At 45.0% G+C, this 22338-nt stretch overlaps 2 protein-coding genes across 2 annotated transcripts in view; both read right to left on the bottom strand.

Annotated features, from left to right (window-relative positions):
- The window catches only part of LOC149360284 (luciferin 4-monooxygenase-like), a 41888-nt gene extending 40273 nt beyond the window's left edge, over positions 1–1615 (bottom strand). Inside the window, exon 1 of the mRNA XM_089572238.1 lies at positions 1407–1615. The gene's annotated coding sequence lies outside the window, so the exon portion shown is untranslated. The remainder of the gene's footprint in view (positions 1–1406) is intronic.
- Positions 1616–15931: 14316 nt separating this feature from the next.
- LOC149360283 (uncharacterized) overlaps positions 15932–22338 on the bottom strand; it is a 41150-nt gene continuing 34743 nt past the window's right edge. Inside the window, exons 9-11 of the mRNA XM_089567824.1 lie at positions 21814–22086; positions 17996–18096; positions 15932–16156 (exon numbers count right to left, since the gene is read on the bottom strand). Coding sequence (XP_089423950.1) covers positions 15932–16156; positions 17996–18096; positions 21814–22086 — 599 coding nt within the window. The remainder of the gene's footprint in view (positions 16157–17995; positions 18097–21813; positions 22087–22338) is intronic.

The raw sequence follows: 22338 nt of genomic DNA, 5'->3' as shown, positions 1-22338 counted from the left end.
TTAAGTAGCAGCTGCAGTTTACTTCACAATTCCAATGTAAATGGCTTCTCTTGAAAAGCAATGCGCGAAAGACAACTGTCGCTTTCTGATAATGTCCACAGCTACAATCGGATAATGCCACCCCGGTTAAAGAGCCCTATGGTGTGGAATCCCGAAGTGGCTGTTCAAATACACGACAAAATTCGACGGGGCAAGGCGGACACGAGGAGATCAGCTGTTAAGGTATGTTGAAAAAAAGGTACACATGAGAAGATTATTAGTAACAAACTAAAAAAAAGCGTAAGGATGCACACCTACGAGCTTATTTTGCCCTCCCCGTTCTCCTTGCCCGGCTTTCCGGAGTGCGCTGTCGTTTTCAAAAAGAGATGATCAATTCCGTGTCCAGTTTTACTTGCATAAGGGTGATTCTACTTTCTCTCCTCCTTTCAGACAACAAAAAGAGACATAGTATAAGAAAGCCGAATGTGTGCAAAAGCGCAAGCGGTCTTTAAAAGTGAGCGTGATGCATTTCGAATTTGTGATTTACACTGGCTTTGCGCAAAACATTAAAGGAACCCACGCTTTATGTAGTTTATACATAAAGTTCACTTACCAGTTTCTGTCAACCACTGTCCATGTTCATACAAAGACTCCGAGAAAAAAAAAACTGTCCGCTGAGGCCACCATTGCCAAGGCACGACTCAGACGAAGAAAATAAAACAATAGACCCTGTCCGAATTCTTACACCTCTTTAGTCAACGAAAGCACTACTAAACTGCCAATTAGCGCTCACAGAAGTGATAAGGAATACTGCAGCCTTTTCCAACCCCGCGTCCTGGAGTTAAAATATCCCGCATGCACAGGAACAAGTGTTGGAGTTTGCAAGATCTCCTCCTATAATAGCCCGTTTGCAAAGTTTAGTGGTTTATTGATGCGGGACCTGAAATATGAAAATTGCGGAAGTAAACAAGCATAAGAAAGCAAAGGGCAATATTTACACTTTTAATTGGTTATCACCAGAAGTTGTGCCGCTTAAATTATTTTCTTTTAACAATTTCTTAAGCTGTATACAAAACAAAAATTGGATTTTAGAATTCAGGAAGAACAGCTTAGCAAACTCCGGGTGCGATGTTATTCAGCTAGCTAATTCATACGTTGGTTGCAACAGATAACTGGCGTGCTAATGCGCATAACAAGTACGATGTTTTAGAAGCAAGTAAAAAGGGCACTAAAAGAATGTTTAAGGGTTTGGGATCAAAACAATAGTTCGCAGTGCATTCTGATCTACCAAACCTAGTTAGGAAATACCTCTGCAAATAAGTGCCCAGCAGAAGAATACTGGGCCAGAGGGAATCTTGCACACGGCCCCGCTTGCTAGTATTCCTAAGAAGAAGAGCAAGTTAAAGTTACAATATTCCAGTACTCACCTATGGGCTACAGCTTGGAGGCTACTGAAAAGGGCAGTGAACACTAGCACGTAAAGAGCAGTCTTCGCCACTTAAGCGCACACAATTACAATAACAGCCGTCGTATCTTTTCTTCTCGTCTTGAACTCACTGTTCTTCCTCATTTAACTCTCTTACCCTCACGCCGCAGTTATTTTGGTCCCGTTGACGCCAGTCGGCAGACCCGTGCACGCTCCGGTGTATTTCCTCACCGCCACTTGCTGACTCACAAAGGCAGAAAAACAACGAGAGCGCAATTTCACAACTGTTATGTCTAGGCCTTTGGCCGAGACATCGAACAGCACTGCAAGCCTGGACTTTGCACTAGTGTCGAGCAAGCGTGCATCTACTACCGTCCAAGCGAAGACTACGCCACTTCCCAGCGTGTCCGATAGCCGAGTCTTGCGTAAACAACAAGAGACAAGAACGCACGAGTCCGTAAACTCCGAGAAGACAAAACAACAGAGATGTGCCGGTACTGACGGTGTCGAAAGCGTGACGACAACTATGTGGCGGTTTACAGTTGCACACTAGCTCGACTAAATCAGTACCAAAACAGTCGAGCCATGTGAGAAACAGAGGCTGCCGAAAACAAGAACGCAAAGATGGCCCGACACCATGACCACGCGACCAGTTGGTGCAGTGGTGCTGGTGCAGTGCAAAAAGAAAAAAAAATACCCGGTGTTCTGATCGTCCGTGCCCAGAGATAATGTATTGTTTATTAAGGCGAAAGCCTTTAATGTCTCATCGTTGTAAGCAGCAGTTGTCGACAGAAAATGTCACGCTTTTCAATTGGTCGAAACGGCCGTGACGTCACAGTGCGCGAATTTAAAACGGGGCCAATTGTACTTTGCCTAGTAACCATGCAACCAATTGAAGCGATCGTATAGTGATGCTCCAAGTAAGTGGGACTGAGCTTAGTTAATTGCTTAATTACCGAATTAGCCTAATTAACTTTTCTAGTCAGGCCATATAAATAAATAAAACTGAGCTGGAAATTGGTCGAGCTCGGGAATCGAACCCCGGTCTTCGGCGTGCGAGACGAGCATGCTATCCACTCCGCCATGCCAGCTCGATGGTTTGGAATGAACAAAGGCGCGTCTAGTGAATACGGTGTCTTCGCTCACTCCCAGCCTCCTCCCTTCCCTTCCGGAGAGGTTGTGTCCACCCAGATATGAGAGACAGATACATTTCCTTTCCTCAAAAACCAATTTACCTACGAGCGAGGCGTAGAACCGAATGGGCAATAGCGTTCTGTGGACTCCCTGGCAGCGTTGCAAGATGCTGTCGCGTTCCACTCTTAGAGGCGAAGCTTAACATCTTAACCACACATCAGTGACCACACTTTAGGTAAAAAAAGTGCCCCCTGAATTTTGACGGGTGTTCACGGAGATATGTGAGACAGTTACTGCTTAATTTCCTTTCCTCAAATACAATTTTCATTTCCTTCATTACGGGCCCTCTTTGTCTTCTTTCACTCCCACTTCCTCCCTTCCTCTACGGTGCGGTTCCGGTGTCCACCGAGATGACAGAGAATTACTGCGCCATTTCCTTTCCTCAAAAAGCGTTATGGAAATGCATCGCGCCGAACGGGTGGTGGCGTTCCGCGGACTCCCTGGCAGCGCTACAACACGCTGTCGCGTTCCACTCCTAAAGGCGGAGCTTAAGCATGGGTTTGGTTTGGTTTAGTTTAGTTTGGTTTATGGGGTTTAACGTCCCAAAGCGACTAAGGCTATGAGAGACGCCGTAGTGGAGGGCTCCGGAAATTTCGACCACCTGGGGTTCTTTAACGTGCACTGACATCGCACAGTACACGGGCCTCTAGAATTTCTCCTCCAAAGAAATTCTAGCCGCATTAATTAGCAGCTAATTAGTACTCAGGTATTAATCAGTAATTAACCATTAATTAGTGATTCGTCATCACTTAGTAATTAGTACTCAATTATATGTGACGCCACCAGTGCCACAGAAGCAGTCAAAGTGGTTCGGAAAACGCTTTCGCCTCTACGCACTTTAGACAGTCAAAGTGCCCCCTGAATTTTTTACTGACGTAGGTGCCATTCATGTTACTTAAATCACGGTGGTTTTGAAAACCCGATTCTTTCTTTAACACCGTGACAGGCTCGAACTCTGGCAATATACTGTGATTTAAATACATCCAAATTCTCCTGCAACTCTCCTTGCCTCAGTAGATTTTGCCGCATCACTCACCCTTTTCCTACCCAAGGAACCTGAGTAACTCCTAGCGCCGCGACAGGAGGGTGCTGTGGAAAACAAAATGATAGGCCTAACGTTAAAGGGGCTCTGAAGACTAGCTGAAGTCCGCCAGTATAAACAGAATACGGTTCTAACCCTAAAAAGACTGCTTCACTGAAAGAGCAGCTTTCAGAAGCCATAGTAAGGAGAAAAAAAAATTAAATATCGATATTGCCTCCTTCGGCATTTTTCGCAAGCAAACTACGATTCAATCGCACTGATTTTTTTCTAGTTGCGAATATCGATGGGGAGGACGTACGACCGTTCACTTTCAGTTAATGATCATGGAGTCGCTTTAGGCCAAGCATCACGAATTACAGATACAGAAAAATATGGTACTTTATTTTTACAGTATAATACACCTTGAGCTTGGCGCATGATAGCCTTAGATGCTTATGCGCCACTAAACCCAACACAACACAACAACATTTTACAGTATATTTTTATTGTATATTAGCATTCACGCTTTTTTTGTCACACCGAACAAACGGCACCTCAGCAAAAAAAAAGAAGAAAATTGACTGCACTCTATAACGCACAAAAATTTAGTGAAGTTTTCATCTCTTAGAAAGAGGGCAGCGAACATCCTTGTTGAAGTCAACAGAAAGATGTGAAATTTGGCGGGACAGGCAGACCGGAGAGCACGTAATTAAAGGTCCATACAATGAATTAGATTAATAGTTTCGTTTGGGCTAGCTGGTCATTTCTTCAGCGCTACGTACTTGAGCCTGGAAGACAGGGACAAACGAAGTAAATTTATTACAGAACGGTCAGGCTTTACAAATAAAAATGTTTGAATAACTTCCCCAATGTTTTTGCCTGTCGTGACAGTAGCCATAAATATGTGCAGCAAAAGCCCAAAAGTGTGCTGTAGGAGTAGGTAGCCGCTGGAGGCTCATGGACGTGGGTTAATTGTTGTCTTCAAATAAAAGATTGTGGCCACCCTATCGAAAAACACAACAAAAAATTTTCTGTTGTCCCAGGAAATTTTCGTGCTGTTTTCTGGGATCTAACGACACACATTCTTCCAGTTACAACAGGATTTTCTGTAGTACTGTGCAGTCCCCTGAACAAACTTCGCAATACCATAGAAAAGTCAGTCGTAACGACAGCACCACAAAATATTTTGAGGTATTTTGGGGCCGACTGTGCCGTGTTTTTTTTTTTACTGGGTGACTATTGCACCAGGGTGGCCAAATCCTGTTCTGGTGAGGGACGGCGTTGTCGGCTCTGGTCACCGATATCAGGACGCATCCCAGGCCTGGTTATGCTGTTCCATCTCCACGCGGAATTTCCGTTTAAACCCGGTGGCGAATTGCGCATCACTGGGATTCGCCCGCCATTCCTCTTGAAGGCAAGGCGCATTCTCCACCTCTGCGCCATCGCTGCATCTTTTCACTGACGCTTAAGACCTTATACGAGACGGAAATTTGGCATAGACCAGAATCTAGACAAGTAACACATTGAAAGTAACACTTGGGCAGCTTCATTCAGGCAGCTGCACTTGATGAACGTTGTGGGGTAGTGCGCATGGCGACGTCTGCGCTAGAAGTTACCGATGTTAACTTCTAAGTGTCACTAAGGTAGAGCAATTGCCGGCAGAACTTTTTCAAAGCTAAAACGACCAGTAGCTAAGAACAGCCTGAACCTCTCAACTTTTGAATGCAAAGCACTCCGTAGCTACTTCCCCAATATTACTGAGTAGGTCACACAAACTCTGGCCTTACGTCGTGTTGCAAAGACACAGAAAGACAGAAAAAGAGCCAACTGTACGGCTGAATCTCAGCCAACACCACTGGTCTCCTAATGAGTAGCAGGCAGGCGTGCCGTCGATTGAGATATCGATGCGAAGCAGTCAGGTCGATCGAACGCAGAACTGATGGATACCGTGCAAAGGCAGTTTTGTCGAGATGCCGGCACCTTTGATGACCCTACATATCAGTCACCCACTTTTAATCCCCGTCTGTCCTGAGCACGAGGTTCGCGCACACCAAGCTTATCCTTTTCTTGTAGGTTATACTACATGGCTTTATAGCATGTCCGGATGTGGTGGCTGAAATCTGCCTCCATGCAACCACATCATACAACAGATAAGGTCCGTCATTCTGGCAACAGCACACATAACATTTGTACTTAGATCACCGCGTTCTAATCTCTGAACCTCTGGAAACGATTCTTGTTTTACTGTTTCCATCAATTTCTTAACCTCCGCACCGACTTACTCGATTCAAATGGGCCGCGTCTGAAACCCTAGTTTTTGTACTCTGTTGTTACTTCTATTTGCTGTTCGCTCCTGTAGCAAATTCTTTGTTGTGCTTGTATATACTGGGTCATTTTCTTCGTCGCTCATTTACTTTTTTATCGCTACTATGATTTCTGAATTTCTTTCGCCTGATAATGCGAACTGCCAATCAATGTCTCTAGCTGCGTGACGTAAGTTCCTTCCTGTATTTCTTCTGTTCGTGGTTTCCATTCTTATGCATCTGCATGTATTTTATTTGGGGTGTATTTTTCTCTCACTGCACGGCTCGAGAGCAAACAGTCGAATTCTGAGAAAGATGAGTCTTCGTTTGTTTGCGCTGGAACCATGGAAAATAATTATCAACTGACTCAACATTCCGTTTTATTTTATTTCTCCCGGTCACATTTTTTCCTCCAAAAGCCTCGCCCTGTTCCTCCCCCCCCCCCTCAAAATAAAACAAAAAAAACTGATCGATTGATTGTTATTGCTAAGTATGCTAGGCGCTTGACTTTGTTTACTAAGTATATCACCCATCCTGTCTTCTGGAATGCTCTGAGTTTAATTGCTTTAGAAAGTCACGTTAGTATACTCAGTCTGAATGCGACATGAAGAATTCGGAAAAAAAATTTACCCTCATGCAAGAGAAATTTCGTGTACATACCTTTTCGTGCGAGATTTCGTAAATCCCACAGACAGGATGTCGCAGAAACACGCAGTTGAAAGAGCACACGTACTGTCTGAAAAGACTCCTATGCACGTATCCACCCATAAACTAACAAAAAACTCTGGCGGCGCTCCATGCATGGAAAGCAAAGCCTGCGCTTTAAAATAGAAAGATCAGAAACCGAGACAGACAGCAGAGGCTTTCCAGATAGACAGGCGTCGACCGTGCTGTTTTCGCTCGATTTGTCTCTCTTTCACAAAGCGGAATTTTAAAATTCAGAAAGCGGAAGCCGCTATTGCCAACGTTTCTTTTATTTTTCTTACCAAAATTTGATTATTCTTGTTTTATTTCTGATGGCTGTATTGTGTTCCGTGAAAATAACCGCCTTTACATAGCCGCCTCTTGTGGAGTCCGTTTCCCGCCCTTTTAAAAGTACTTCACGCTTCTGGACCTTTGCTGCAGATAATTATGGCTACTGCCACGAAAGGAAAACACCATGGAGAATAAATCATTTATATTTGGAAAACGAGCCCCCCCCCCCCCCCCCCCCCCCCCCTCCCTGAAACGATGCAGCTTCGTTTGACCTTGTCTTTCGTACTGAAGTACGTACCGCTGAAGAAATGAACCCGCTGGCCCAGACGAAAATTCTAATTCGAAATATATCTCGAATAATATCTCGAAAGTATTCAAAGAAAGTCAGTGCGATTTATTTGTAAGTCATACAGCTGGCAGACGTCCCCTACCATGCTACTTGAGAAAGCAAATTTGGAGTCTTTGCAGCTCAGGAGATACCGCGAGAGGCTTAAATATATGTTCATGATTGTTCACAACAAATTAGGAATTAACAGCAGCAAGTACATTGAGCTCGTCCCGGGTCGTTCGACACGATCCTACCATTCTTTAAAAGTGAAGGAATACTCATGCCACACTGAAACATACAAGAATTCTTTCTTCCCCCGTACTGTGCGGGAATGGAATGTCCTCAAAGCGAATATTGTAGAGGCTTCTACTGTGGAGTCGTTTACGGCGTCGCTTAGGAATTTGTAACAATTTTGCAGCATTCAACATTTCCTTTTTTTTCTTTCTTTCCCCCAGTGCTCATTTTGACGCGAGATTCGTCTAATATTGTGTAATGTTGTTTCTTTTCGTCGTTCATTTTTTTCGGTATTGTGTGCTGAGTTGCGTGTGCCTCAAGGAGGTTTTTCTTTTTGTCAAAGTGTATTTTACACCCACTCCTGCTTAAGGCTTTGCAATAAAGCCAGCAGTCTTCCGTAAATAAATAAATAAATAAATAAATAAATAATAATCTAATCTACTCGAACAGACCGTCGGTGACATATTCGCCGGTCTGCCTGTCCCGTCAGATTTCACATTCTTCTCTTCACTTCAAATGGAATGCGTGGAGCCCTCTTTCTACCCGAGGAAAACGGCACAGAAATTGAGCTCTTTTTATCAATCAATTGTTTTGCTTTTTGAATAAAGGAAGCTTTCAACAGCGCTTAAAAATACGAGCACACAGAAGACGAGGACAGCTTTTATTTCTTCGAAACAAGAAAGAACGAGAACTTTCTGCGCATGCGTGAAAATTGGCGATGTAAACACCTTCGAACACCTTCACACAGTCGGAACGCATATGAATCCCAGTTTAGAACACCCATATCTAATCAGTAGGGCCCGGAAATTTAGGCTTTTGCCTAAACATGCCTATAAATGCCTAAACGGGGGATTTTTGCACTTGCCTGCCTTTTTGTCATTTTTTAGGAAATACTACCTATTTAACTGCACTTTTTGCCTGTTAATGCCTAGATCCGGCACTTTGGTCCTCGGTGCCGTTTTGGTGAAAGGCGCGCGCCGATGCACGCAGAAAAGGCTCGGGTCTCGCCGAATGTTTTTCTTGAATTGTAACTTGAACGCAGTGTAACGAAGTGTTTATCTCGAAGTGTAGTAAGAGGCGAGTTTGGAAAGAGATCTGACCTACATAAATACAAACTTCTCAACATTGACGGAAAGGATGACAAAATTGGAAAAGGCTGGACTCTCAATAGATGAATCGTTGAAGGTAGTGGCAGAAGTACCAGCAGCACTTCGGGGACTGGAAGGAAAGGGTGCTACTGCTTCCACAAAGATGCAACAATTAGTAGAAAAAAATAGATGCCTAGAAACAATTTCCAAAATCAGAGACTTTCTACGCGGAGACGACACGGCCACATCACCTGAAGGCCTAAGCCTTTATCGACTCTAATGTTTTAGGTTCGCGCCACTAAGTTCATGTGATGTCAAGAGAAGCCTTTTAAAGTACAACGCTATGCGTAGCGAAAACCGAAGGAGCTTCAAGTTGGAAAACCTGAGAACGCGCTTTATTGCTTCAGTTGAGGACTCCGTACGCTCTGTGCTTGACTTACAAATCTTTTACTTATGAATAAAGAGTATTATTCAAAGCGCCTATTTTTGCTTTATAGCACCTATTTCAATATTTTTTAGAGCCTAGATGCCTGCCTATTTCGGGGTTCTTTAGTGCCTAAATTTCCGGGCCCTACTAATCAGACTTAGAAGACGACTTTCGTCTCTAAAAAGGAACAGCGAGGTGTCAGTGATATCCAAGCCGAACGCAGCCTTTAAATAAAAGAATCTTTGAGTAACTCTCCAGCGAGCGTGGCCTTAAGTGCTCCTGCCTAAAATTATTATTTGTGCCAGTTTTGGCTCACACTTTGGTGCGAAATTACAAGATCGGAAGAGGGCAGATAGGGGTAAATTCAGATTGTTTTTATAGAACGCTTGTGCTCTCCTGCCTGATCATTCACGCATCAGCCGGTATGGCTGGCGTAAACCTTCCCACATGTTAAGGGGATTTCATAACTGACGCCGGTGGCGCACTCGATGTACGGCTTAACATGCTTCTGACAGCAGCCGTTCTTTTTTTCCTTTCATAACCCGACACACGACAGTACATGTTAGTCAATATCTGAGGGACGGGGGGTGGGGGGGGGGGGGGGGGGGGAGGGACCATTCTGACGCCGTGTTTGCTCCCCCCTACTTCAAATTATGCGCCACCTTGAGAAGGTAAGTTGCGACAACAGGTCTAATGGCGACGGCCCCATCCGGTTGGCTCTTCTGCTTATGGGCCTGTCCCTAAATACTCTGTATCAGGGACTCCGTCAGAGCCACCGCCATATGTTCGGAATAACCCACCGATCGTATAGCCTCATGGGCTGGTTATTAAATGACAGAAATTTTAGCACTTCCAAGCGAGGACGAACATTCGTGATGTTTCACGGAAAGCGACTCTGCGATCATCATTTGAAAGGGGACGCTGGTACGGCCTCGTAAGCAAAAAAAAAATAAAAAATCGGCCCGAAGTGTCTAAAAAATGCTGGTGACGGCGATATCTACTGTTCATTTTAAAGCGACAGCGTTAAGACTACCGTGGTGTATAAAATCCTGCGTCGTCGGCGTTGTGAGCGAAAAATAGAGTGGCGTTGGGTGGCCCAGGTGACCACCCTTCTGATAAGCAACGTGGTTGGGACCTAGGTCATGTGACCTTATGGCGTCATCCAGTCTGCTCAACGGAGAGAGCAAACAGAGCACTGTGGCAGGTGACAGGTAGTAGATGAGTCCGATAGAAGAGGACTCCTCGCTCCACATAAGTACCGTCGCGAGCAAAAAATATTAGCACAGATCATTGGGGATCAGAATTTGTATATCTCACCACGCGGCGCTGCGGTACGCAGACCTGCCTAACGGGCCGTTTCCATGTTTGCAGCGTAGGGGGGGGGGGGGGGGGGACGGCATGAAGTAAGCTTTATCAAGCGTGCACCGCCCGAGCGTTGAAGTGCCGACCATACGTGACTGTGCTTGCGGCATTTATTTTGGCTCGGCTATCATAAGCAAAGATGGCCTCTTTTTATTACCTTTTTTTTATGTCCGCGATGGTTTGTCAAAAGGAACTCGCGGGAACAATAGATGATAGCGCTGCTTTTAGCCAGCAATTTTGCTGTCCGTGGCAGTCCGCTGAACCCCCCTAATACTGTAGAATGGGAACGGCCCGGCACTCTCGTTATCAGCCTCTTCGCCACCCGTAGCGCCACGCGTTGTCATTCCGGCGCTCCGGTGTTCCGTCGTGTGTGCTAATCTTTCTTACCCGCGACTGTACCGCGGGTATGTTAATGATTTCCCGAGAGGTTGCTTGGGAAGAACAGTTTGGGCCTCGAAAGCCCTACCGGTGGCAGCATCTGCCATCGCAGCGAAGTCCCTTAACTGCTGCACCATTGCGTTAGGAGTGGTATGAGGACTCCCAGGAACCGATGAATGTCAAGTTGAGAATGACATTTTCCGCATGTATACGAATTGATTCGTTAACCCTATCGTGTCACACTTCTAAGACGGAGCTCAAGTGTCAGCTCCATGATTTTTCTCTTTTCTAGATCTTATAAAGCGCGCTCATTCAGTGAAGCAGACGTTTTAGGGCTAAAGACGACTTTATAGATACTGGCCAACTTCAGTCAGTCCTCAGCGCCCCTTTAACGTCGGGCCTCTCATATCGTTTCCCACAGCACTCTGCTGCCTTTGTGCTAAGCGTTATTCAGATGTTTGGGTAAGGAAAAAGTGCGTAATAAGGCAAGGAACTACGGAGTCAAGCAGAGCTGCAGCAAAATTGGGATTTATTTAAGGCACACTATATTGTCGGGGTTACTAGAGCCCATCGCGGTGTTAAAGATCAGGTATTTAAAGCCACCTACCTGCCTAGATGGTCAATACATGATCTTTGTGCACTCACCGACCAGAATAATTACCTGCTCCTTTTTTTCATAGCACCACACGGTGCAGCCGTGTCGTATCCCCCCCCCCTTGATATGGTGATCAGTCGACACCCCGCCATCGCACCGACGAGGACATTCTGTGATGCCGATAAAGGTGGCATACAGATCGCGTTGCCGATTTTTCTAAACATATTTTTGGCTTTATTAACGGCCGCATTGTTTTGCACGTGGCTCGACTGTTGGATTACTGATTTAGTGCAACCGGTACGCGACTGTAAACCGCCACAAAGTTTTCAACACTCTTTCTACACCGTCAGCGCCACAACATTTGTGTCTAGTGGTCTCCAGGAGTTTACAGGCTGGCTACGTCAAACATCGCACGTGCACCCCCCGATTGTCATATCTTGGTGATTAATTCGCGTAATCACAGAGCGTGTAATAGGCTGTCAGTGTTGAGCGTGCGTCTGACATCATCTGCGTTCTCTTCCACGCGTTATTGCTGTAAGAGGTGTGGCCTCCTGCAGCCTTTTCCGAGGGTCGTTTCTATGGCTGTTTCCTGCGTGTGTCCTCTCACCGCCGTGTTACCAGAAGCCGTTAGCCAAAACCCGGCCAACAGACATTTGCGGAAGATTTACTCAGAAAATTTATAATGGGCTGTTCGAAAAGGCAACGTACCTTAACAGAGCGCTCCGTGGCGAGCATGCAAGAACAATATTTAGTTTGATGGATGTAAACAACTTTATTAGGCTTAAGAAAAGGCCGCCTGCGTGGTCTCCGACTAATATAGACAAGCGTCTGGCCATGACGCCACGGAGATGCGGCGGCACTGGCGTCAGCAGTGACTTTCGTTGTGTAGACAAAAAGGCGCAACCATTTCCATTTAGTGTGCCTCGCTGGCATGTTTTGAGCATGATTCGCGGCATGCCGATAAAAAGTGGTGCGGTTCGTTGAGCCACAAGGCAGAAGAAAATTCGCTGTGGCTTAGCTTGGTTAATCCTGGTAATTGCGAAAGCAATATCCGTACCTACGCCATGGTACAGCTGGTAGTGTAGCTAGTGGTGGTGCTTGTGGTTAGACTTGTGGTGATGCATCCGTTATGCAATCCAATCCAATCCAATCCCATCGAATCCGCGCCAATCAATTCCAATTCACTCCAATATAATCCAATCCACTCCTATCCAATCCAATCTAATGCAATCCAATCCAATCCAATGTAATCTACTCTAATCTAATGTAATCTAATCTAATCTAATCTTGCGATTTCGTCGCTGATAAATGTGCCGTACCGTCCAAAACCGTGCTTGTAAAAGATTTCTCGCGTGCCAGGGATGAGAGTGTATTAGATTGTTTAGATCTGTGTCTCAGCACCTTTGTCGGAACTGACACATCTGATCTCTGGACCAAGTTTAAAGACATATGCACATATTGTATCAACCAATTTATTCCATCAAGAGCTAAAAAAAGTGGAAAATCTAATCCCTGGATTACGCGAGAAATCTTGCATCTCAAAAGAAAACTTAAACACTTAAGAAGAGCCCGTGTTCCTCACAACATCATTCAAATGAAGCAGGCTTCTTTGACCAAAGCTGTTGCGACTGCTAAGCGACATTACTTTCAAAACATTTTGCCAAATTTTATTCGTAACGCTCCTCAGAAATTTTGGAATTTTTTAAGCAAAGAAAAAAAATCTCTGCCTGCGATGATGCATGAGGGCACGTTGCTCACCAACAAAAAAGATGTTGCTGACAAGTTCAATTCATATTTTCACAGTGTGTTTTCCCAACCTGCAAATAATTTCACAACTCGTGATTCTTGTTCCCAGCCTGTGCACGATCTCGTATCTCAACCTGGTATTTTTGCAATGCTTTTGAATCTTAAAACAAAAGCAACTCCTGGGCCTGACGAAATACCTAATTCATTTTTACATCGTTATGCTGAGATGGTTTCGCACTTTATTGCTATCATTTTTCGTGCTTCTCTTTTGTCTTCAAGTCTACCACCCGATTGGAGGGTGGCCCGTGTCGTTCCTATACACAAAGCAGGTGATGCCGCATTGTTTAATAATTACCGTCCCATATCGTTGACCTCTTCATGCTGCAAACTTCTTGAACATATCGTAGCCAATTACATTAAAACATTTCTTGATGACAACAACAAATTATCGGCTTTCCAGCATGGTTTTCGCAAAGGCTTTTCTACGGTCACCCAACTTACATCCGTAATTCATAATTTCGCTCAAATTCTGGACAATTCCGGCCAAATAGATGTCATATTTTTAGATTTTAAGAAAGCTTTTGATTTAGTTCCGCACAATAAATTTATCCATAAACTTGAAACTATAGGTCTTCCTTCTTTTATTGTTAATTGGGTTGCGGCTTATTTATCTAATCGATTTCAATATGTTAGTATAGATGGTCATTGTTCTAACAAACTTCCAGTCACTTCAGGTGTCCCGCAAGGCAGTGTCCTTGGGCCATTACTGTTTCTTGTCTATATTAATGACATTACCGACATCATCTCTCATCCTGTTCAAATTAGGTTGTTTGCCGACGATTGTGTTTTGTTTAATGAAGTTAAAGTTCAAGGCGACCAGATTTTACTTAATCATAACCTACAGAATGTTAGTGAATGGTGCGTTAAATGGGGGATGGAACTAAACGCTGACAAGACAGTATTTATGCAGATCACTAATAAAAGAAACAGTCATTCCTTTTCATATAATCTTCCCACTCGGCACCTTTCAGAAGTCAAAGAATACAAGTACCTAGGAGTAACACTAACGAATAATCTTAGTTGGAATAAACATATTGAAACCGTATGCTCTTCTTCGTTTCGCAATCTCTGTTTTCTTAGGCACAAGTTAAAACAAGCTCCCCCTAACGTTAAGCAATTGGCATATTACACCATGATTAGACCAAAACTTGAGTATGCATGCACTGTTTGGGATCCTCACACAAAGACTAACATTAATGCCCTTGAAAGAATTCAGCGCAAAGCAGTTCGGTTTATATTTTCTAAATATCGCACCACTGACTCACCATCTGCTCTGTTGCTTCAACATAATATACAGTCCCTTGAAACTCGGCGTAGAATACTAAGATTAAGATTTCTCTTTCTATTGAAAAATAACAAACTGTCAATGGCTCCCGATTTGTATCTCCAACCGATAACGTCCAGGTCAACAAGAAACAGGCACACTAAATCGTTAAAGCCTTACTTTGCCAGAACTAACATATTCAAATTTTCTTTTTTTCCCCGCACCATTACCGAGTGGAATCAGTTACCATCATCATCAACAGTTGACATTGATGCCATTGAACAGGCCGTTCATTGATGTTTTTGACTTGCCTTGTACTTTGTTTTGTGCTTTTTGTATTGTGTTTATTGTGCCCCTCCTGCCAGGGCCCTTCACTGGGCCTGCAGTATGCACTAAATCCAATCCAATCCAATCCAGTCCAGTCTAGTCCTATCCAATATAATGTAATCCAATGTAATCCATCTAATGCAATCAAGGTCAAATGAAGGTCAATGGTGGTCACCGCCGCGGCACGATGGTGGTCACCCTGGAAAGTGCAAGTATAGTATTGCTTTCGCAATAAAAGGAAACGATTTAATATTCCACAAGTTTACTGTGCTCACAGCGGAGCAAAAGCGACTGGTAGCGGCCGATGAGCGGGACAAGTTCGTTGACGGATCGGCTTCACGGCTAGCATTGTATTTCTGCATTGAAATCTGATCAGTTATTGTGTGTCTTTTAATTCGCATTTTTACTTTTCGATCGCACGGTAAACAGTGCAAGAAGCAACGCTCCTTTTCGCTCACATTCTGTCATGTTCTCAGTACAAGAAGCTTAGATTCCACATTCTGTGTTCGTGTGAACGTAACTCTAAAGCAGGGGTCTGTTTTAAGGTTAAAATAGCCCTGACCACATCCCAAGCATCTATCCCCAGAAAAAAGGCAAAACAGCTGCTGCAAGCCGCTTTCAGGGTCAGCAGCGAGCAGCTAAGCTTGAGGTTTGATGCAGCACCGAACTCGCGTAGTATTATACAAAGCGCGTCGTTGTTTTCTCCATTTTCATTTTCCCGAGCTTCAGCCAGTGTGTCCAGCCGTCGCTTTGGCTAAGTGGTTAACGGTGCTCTGCTGCTGACTCGAAAGACACGGGTTCGACCCCGGCCGTGGCGCCCGCATTTCGATAGAAGCGGAAGGATAGAAACCCGCTTAGGTTTTTTAGTTGAGTTTTAGTAGGGTTTGACATCCCAGAGCGACTCATGCTATAAGGGACGTCGTAATAGAAGACTCCAGATAATTTCGGCCACATGGGGTTCTTTAATTAACGTGCGTGGAGCAGAGGAGAAGGTTGTGCAGCGCTCCTACTTATAAATCCGTCGGACAAACTGTTTAAAAAGGGCAGCACAGCTCTCCCAGCATCAACAAAAATATTTCTAACCACTAGCAACGCCCACGTTTTGAAATATTTGCCTACGTGAGTTGGTTTCGAAGGAAGCGTGGCTTGGCGCAGCGTAAGCAAACTGTGTTTTCGCCTAGACACCGCGTAGCGGCCGACCCCAGCGCCACCTTTGTCTACAAACTAGACGCTTTTATATAGGAGTCCTGATGGCATTCGGGTATGGCCCGGTCCAGGAGCCGGGACCGGGTGGGACCGAGCAGCTCGTACAGCAGTCGCCCAGAAGGAATGAGTTGGAAGGATACATTGTATGTAGCGCGTATTGTGATGGAGGAGTATTGGTGGATCTCCTGTGGGGAAGGACATCCACATACGTAGTCCAAGAGCGTGGATTAAGGCACGGCGAAGCTGTTAAAATGTGGAGAACAAGTGGGGTGAAGGCATGAGAGCAGGCAGGGTCAAATGAAGCATCCTGTCTGTGCAACAAAACTTCTCTTTGGGCTAGATGGTGCACAGCTTTTTTTGAAATGAACTTAAGCGCACAAGAACACGCACACAAAAAGAAACACACAGGACAGGCGCGAAACACACAGGATGCCCGTGTCCTTTGTGTTTTCTCTTCTTGTGTGCGTGTTCTTGTGCGCTTAAGTTAATTTTTAAAAAAATCCTGTCTGTCGTTGACCCCTTGTGGCGCTGGATTGGGGCGACAGTGGGAGAAGCGGGTGGGGAGGGCGCTTCGCACCCCCGTGTTTGTAGAATGGGGTGATTTGATGTTATGCAGAACGGTTCATACAGTGAGCAATATTATCTACAGCACGGCAGGCATATTTAGCGTTTCCAAGGTGGCTGCAGGCCATCCCGTACCAAAGCCTACGTTGCATTCGCTGTTGTTCTACACATACTTTGCCAGTAGATGAAAAGCAAAGCCACATCGAGGGGCTCAGGGCGGACATCTGTTCAAGCTTTTGCTAGACTTTGGCTCTGATGATGGGAGTGCCAGACCACTGTGATTGTGTGCAAGTAGCAGTGGAAGAAGTAGGGTAGGTGCGCACTAAGAAAAAGAAGCGTGTCCAATGTACCCGACTTCGCTTGGACGAAGCAACAGGAATGCGCGCTGTGCTGTACAAAATTTTCTTCTAGAAACGAAGCGACTCCCATGCTAACTTCAATTTTTTCTTTATTTATTTTTATATGTCAGATTTTCTAAAATTTATTTCATTTTATTATTTTTCTCTCTTCATTCAGTGCAAAGTTGAACCATTACATGCGTTGCACTCGTATTTGCACATACAGCCATCGTCCCGTCTTAGATCTCTCAGCTAACAGGACCCCTTTCGTTGCGTTGTCCAATCTGTCAGCCTATACCCTATTACTACTCCTTTTCCTCCTCTATAAACGCTCTTCTTTCCAGCAGTTCATCCCGTTTGTCTTGCCCACTCCCCCGTAGTTGGTATGTGCCATTTTATTTGAGCCCAACCAACCAACCAACTTGTCATTTGCTCAAGACTCACAGCAATGAGTCAGCCCCTACAACAAGCTGCCAGTACCCAAACCACAGCGGACCTTCTATTCCGACTGACATGACACGGTGTGCAGCTACCATCTGAGAAGCTCTATATCCACTCCGACAACAGGCAACCATGGGCGAGTGTCGCTAGCCCTCGCCTTGTCTTGGAGCACGCTGTGGTCCTTGGATGATGAACACCATCACACCGGCAATACTAGATGAGCCAAGTCAATTTAAAGCCGTAGAAGAAGGCGCCCACATCGTTTTTAAGAGAAGATATGTTGTACGCTGAGAAGATAGTCATCTTTCTCCAAACACACCATAAATATTATACGTGCTGCGCTTTAAAACTTGTGCCGTTCGAATTACTGCGAGCTCCTCTTTAAAATTACACTTTTTGGAATAAAATCCCAAGATTCTTAGTACAAAATATGCTTATTGAAAAAATTGGAAAGGTGCGAAAAATAAAGATTGGGCTCTATGCTGTAATACTTGCAGCACGCATTTCTTTATTCTTTTACGCAAAACGAGGTGCACCCCCATATTTCACTTATCACTGTAATTGAACCATTGCCTGAGGTTGAAGGCTGCATACAGATCCCAAAGTTAAGCAGCAAAGGCTGCCCGATTGCCATTCTCAACCAGCTGACTGGAATGTGCAGCAATAAAGCTCTACTAAAATAGAACTTTGTGTGAATCAAATTTTAATTGTTTTAACAAGCTTTTTGTTGCTGGCATACCTGTACCAGTTCGATTCGGCTCACTTTTCCGGTCTCTGTCTTTGGTAGAGAGTCCAAGAAAAACACGCCGCCGTAGAGATTTTTATGTGTGGCCAGGTTTTCTGTCAAGAAAGAAAAAAGAAAACCCAAATACATAAGCTACTTCAGAACATCTAATTAGAAAAATATTGTTTTCGCGATGAGCGTGATGTTTTCTGAAGAAACGGCCAGGGAATAGTTGAGTGGCACCGAATAGTCCCACAGCTATTAGGGCTACATCTGAAATAATGCTCTCATAATTGTATGATATCAAGGTTTCAGGTTGTCCAATGCAGCGTCTCTGTGCTATCTTACACTGAGGCTGCCAGCTTAGTGAAATACGTGCCATATAGCAGCCACAGAAGTAAGGCGATGGCTTCCACAACTGATGATCTCGAGACAGGCTTGGAAGCCATCGTCAGCTTTTGTAGCTTCTAATGGACTGCACAACAGGTTGTCAATTGTATTATAATTACTGTTGCATTTACAATCGCCTTTTAATCTGAATTTTGCGCTACACCATGTAGCAGGGCAGATGCACAGAAGAAGAAGGGAATGAAAATAAAAATATATGCGCAATAATTCTACCAGCAATGTCTCCATGCTCACTTCCTGGCATTTGGTGCACACATTTGCAGGAATTTGGGACAGCTCCAAGCCAGGGCCACTAAGCCTAGCAGCCTGTGGCGTTCTGTTCTGCAGTCAATTGGTGATACTATTTCTTTCATACGTGTTGGATGACTTCAACGGTGTATATGTTCATGTTCAAAGCCATGCTCCATGCGGTGGCAGCCAAGGAAACTAGAAGCACCTGGACTGAATTCCTGCTAATGGTGGACAAGTCTCGCAACAAAAGAGAAAACGGTTATCTTGCAAGATAGAGTACAGAAGACAAATTGGAGGCATTCGCTTTGCATCTACTCGTATATTCAAACTCTCTTGAGAGACGTATGAACACTGAAATTCAGAAATTGTAATCGAAGTGGAAATAGCAAAGAAAGAAGAAATAATTTAATTCAACAAGCTCTTTCTCTGCTTTTCACGTATGCCAGAACAAAGGCATGCATTTGGTACCCCTTTAAACATTCTTCTGGTTTAGTTACCGTTAATCACTTAAACTTTGTCTGGTGTTTGAACTACCCAAATTATTATGGTTTCTCCCAAGTTAATTTGTCATCCCAGTACCTTCATGACCGACAGGACATCGAGAAAGGATGAGTGAAATTTCATAGGGTTTTAACATAAATAAACCGAGTAGACGTGAGAAAGCATGTGTTTAGCCTGATTGGCTCATGTTTTTTGCTTTGCAGGTTCGTCGGCATGCCTGGAGATGATATTAGACTCAGGTTAAGCTCTGACCGAGGTTAAGCTGACCTGATCTGTTCGCGCTGCGGATGGAAGTTGGTGAAGAGGGCGATGTGCAATGCTCAGCGCGAGAGTCTGTTGCAGTTTAACGCGAGGCGTGATCAGCTCGTGTTAAACAATGTTGCGGCAATATTTATTTTATTTCTGCACCCTAATCCTTATGCAAGCTCCATGATTCTTGTTTGATATGACCCGTTGAAGCAGAAAGTGAAAAAAGGCCGAATATTAATACAGAAAGAGGCACATGACCCTAAAACATGAAGGATAATCATGGTGGCGTTGTAGCGCTAGCTGCTATGAAGGTTCACATGAATTCAAAGCACACTATTGTGGGACCAAGCAATTTCGCTTTCTACTTGTCATAGAAAAGTATTAAAACAGTTTACATGTATTACAAAAAGAGATAACCACTGTAAGCTAGCTAGTATAAGCCATATCACTTTTAGGTGGCGCTTTAATATCGTGCGCTGATAAAGTTCACAGAGTTATTGTCCTGCTGAGACATGGTCCAGGATTTTATCCTCAGACCAGGACGAATTTTTTCCTCAACTACTAAGTTTCGGTGAAATCTCTAAAGCTTTCCTTTGTAGCCGTATGTCTGCCCATTGGTGGACACGAATAGATATTGAGTCCATTAAAATAAGTTAGAATATACCAGAAAAACTTAAATGTGCCGGAAAAGGAAGACAGCTTTGCGCGCTCTGCAACAGCGGCTCTTTTTGGCTAAGCGGCCTGGGTGGCAGCGGGTGGTTGGACATGCGCCTCAAAAAGCTACGCCTTCCAGTCTGCACTGGCGTCCCCTCTTCTAGAGCGCCGCTTTCAAGCGCCCGTTCTTGGGTGGCGCATTGGCCTCGGCGTCCGCACAACCGGCAGAGCAAACGAGGACCACAGTGGAGGATGAAAGTACGACACGACAATAACGAACAGCACGAGGAGGAAAACGAAGGCCTACGTAATGCGGGTGCATGAGGAGGAAAGCAGAGGAGGAGAGACTAACGGTAGAGAGCGGTTTCGTGATGCTGCGTCCGGCGCAGCTCCTGCGAAAGCAGCCGACCGAGCACAGGCTCACCTGTGGCGCGAGGCGTAGGAAACCACCATGTACCGTCTTTGTCAAAACTAACCGGGCTGCATGGTTTGCTTCTAGCTTGTATAGTGAAGCCCTTGTGGCTTTCGCAAAGATCAAAACGTGTTGGAAGATAAGAAGACCCCCAGTTCTTACCTTTAACGACGACCATTTCAGCTACAGGGAAGCGATATGGGCTCCACTGTACGAGCTAGAAGCAAACCATGCAGACGTCGGCGCCAGACGTCGGCACCAGTTCCTTCCATGGCGGCCGGAGGGAAGCCAGCTACAGCATCGTATCGTCGTCAAGACAGAGGTGTCCGGGGAAAACAGCTTCATCACCGAGGTGGATTCGAACCACCACCGTCGAAAAAAGAACATCGTCGCATCGCGGACTCTCAGAACACTCAGCCACGGTCAGAACCTTATCGCGCTGCGTGCATAAGCATAAATAATTTAAATTTTGCCATCAGTTCACCTCCTGGCGCCAAGCGCGCGGGAGTAGCATTAAAGTTGAAAGTTGAAGTTAGCATTAAAGTATGAAGTCATCTCGTCCTGCACCTCCTCCTCCGTCATTGCTGTTCGCCACATACGCCACATGCCTTTGCATCCGCCGATGCACCATCTTCAGCAGCATTCTTCCGTGGCCACCCACTCCGCTTGCGGGCAATTTCCGCGACGGTAAAAATAACCGGCGTTGTTTGTGGCTCCGTTCCAGCCTGATGCCCGGAGGTGTCTATGCACGTGTGTCACAACCAAACGCAGCTGCCATCTGCCGCCAAAACACCTCACAGCGGTCGGCCATGTCACGTCACCAGAGCAAATGCCAGCTGCATACCGCCAGCGCAATTCCTAACTCGGCCATGTTACGCGGTGTCATATCGTCATGTGTCCACGGCGACTATTCAGCCTCTAATCAGTCGCCTTGTCACTGTTATGTGTTATAGAAAGAAAATATGAAATCACCAAATCAGCGTATGAGCATCATAAGTGAGTGTACGTAAGCGCGTGAACACCTTACTTGCACTGCGTCAAGATATGCGCAGTGTTATCAGCTGTTAAAGCAAAAACAGTGTACAGCTGTTCCGCTTGGCGGCCTAGTCACAGACACCGCAGGGGCTTGTCTCCTCGGTGCTCGTTAATAGCATTGTGCTCGTTAATAGATTTTTTCCTGTCATCCTTGGAGTGATTTGGGTTCACGATTTTTTATTAAGTAAACTCACAAATAACACCTGCCTCGTGGGATGCGGATGCAGAGCTAGGAAATGGATATTAACGCAGGTAAGAAAGAAATTTGCTTGCACCTCAAGGTTAATTGAAATCGAATCCTTAGTTGAAGTAGTCGCATAACAATCCGCCACTTCGCACCCACCTGAGATGCAGGCCTTGATTTGTTTGGCCAGCTCACCGGAGTCACACTTCCCTGCGCTGTTGTTCTTGAGCACCACCGCAGCTGCCGGAGCCTCTCCGTACTGCGGATGTGGCAGTCCCACCACTGCCATTTCTGATATGCTAGCCGAGTGCTTCTCCAAGATAAGTTCTTCAATCTCCGATGGAACAACTTGGATGTCCATGCACTTGATAAGCTCCTTCACACGTTGGACCACATAAATGCGACCATCTTCATCGTAGTATCCCGCGTCCCCTGCGTGAAATCAATGCATAAGCGCGACAAACGGATTGCTTTCATTTTAAACATAGTTACGTCACTCTTCACCCGTGCAGGTCGCCATATAGACCAACGCATCTTCTGGTGTAGACAGCATAAATCTTACTAGTAAATGCGCCGTTATGTCTATCGAGACGAAAACTGCCCTCAGCTCATTACACTAGTGAAAAAAAATATAACGGTGTCCACTTCTACAGATGTGTTCTTGCATCTTTTTCAAATCCATTT

Source organism: Amblyomma mixtum, chromosome 2 (genome assembly GCF_055824585.1).
Source record: "Amblyomma mixtum isolate Tamu chromosome 2, ASM5582458v1, whole genome shotgun sequence".
NCBI classification, from domain to species: Eukaryota; Metazoa; Arthropoda; class Arachnida; order Ixodida; family Ixodidae; genus Amblyomma; species Amblyomma mixtum.
This window is presented reverse-complemented; position numbering and strand designations above follow the sequence as displayed.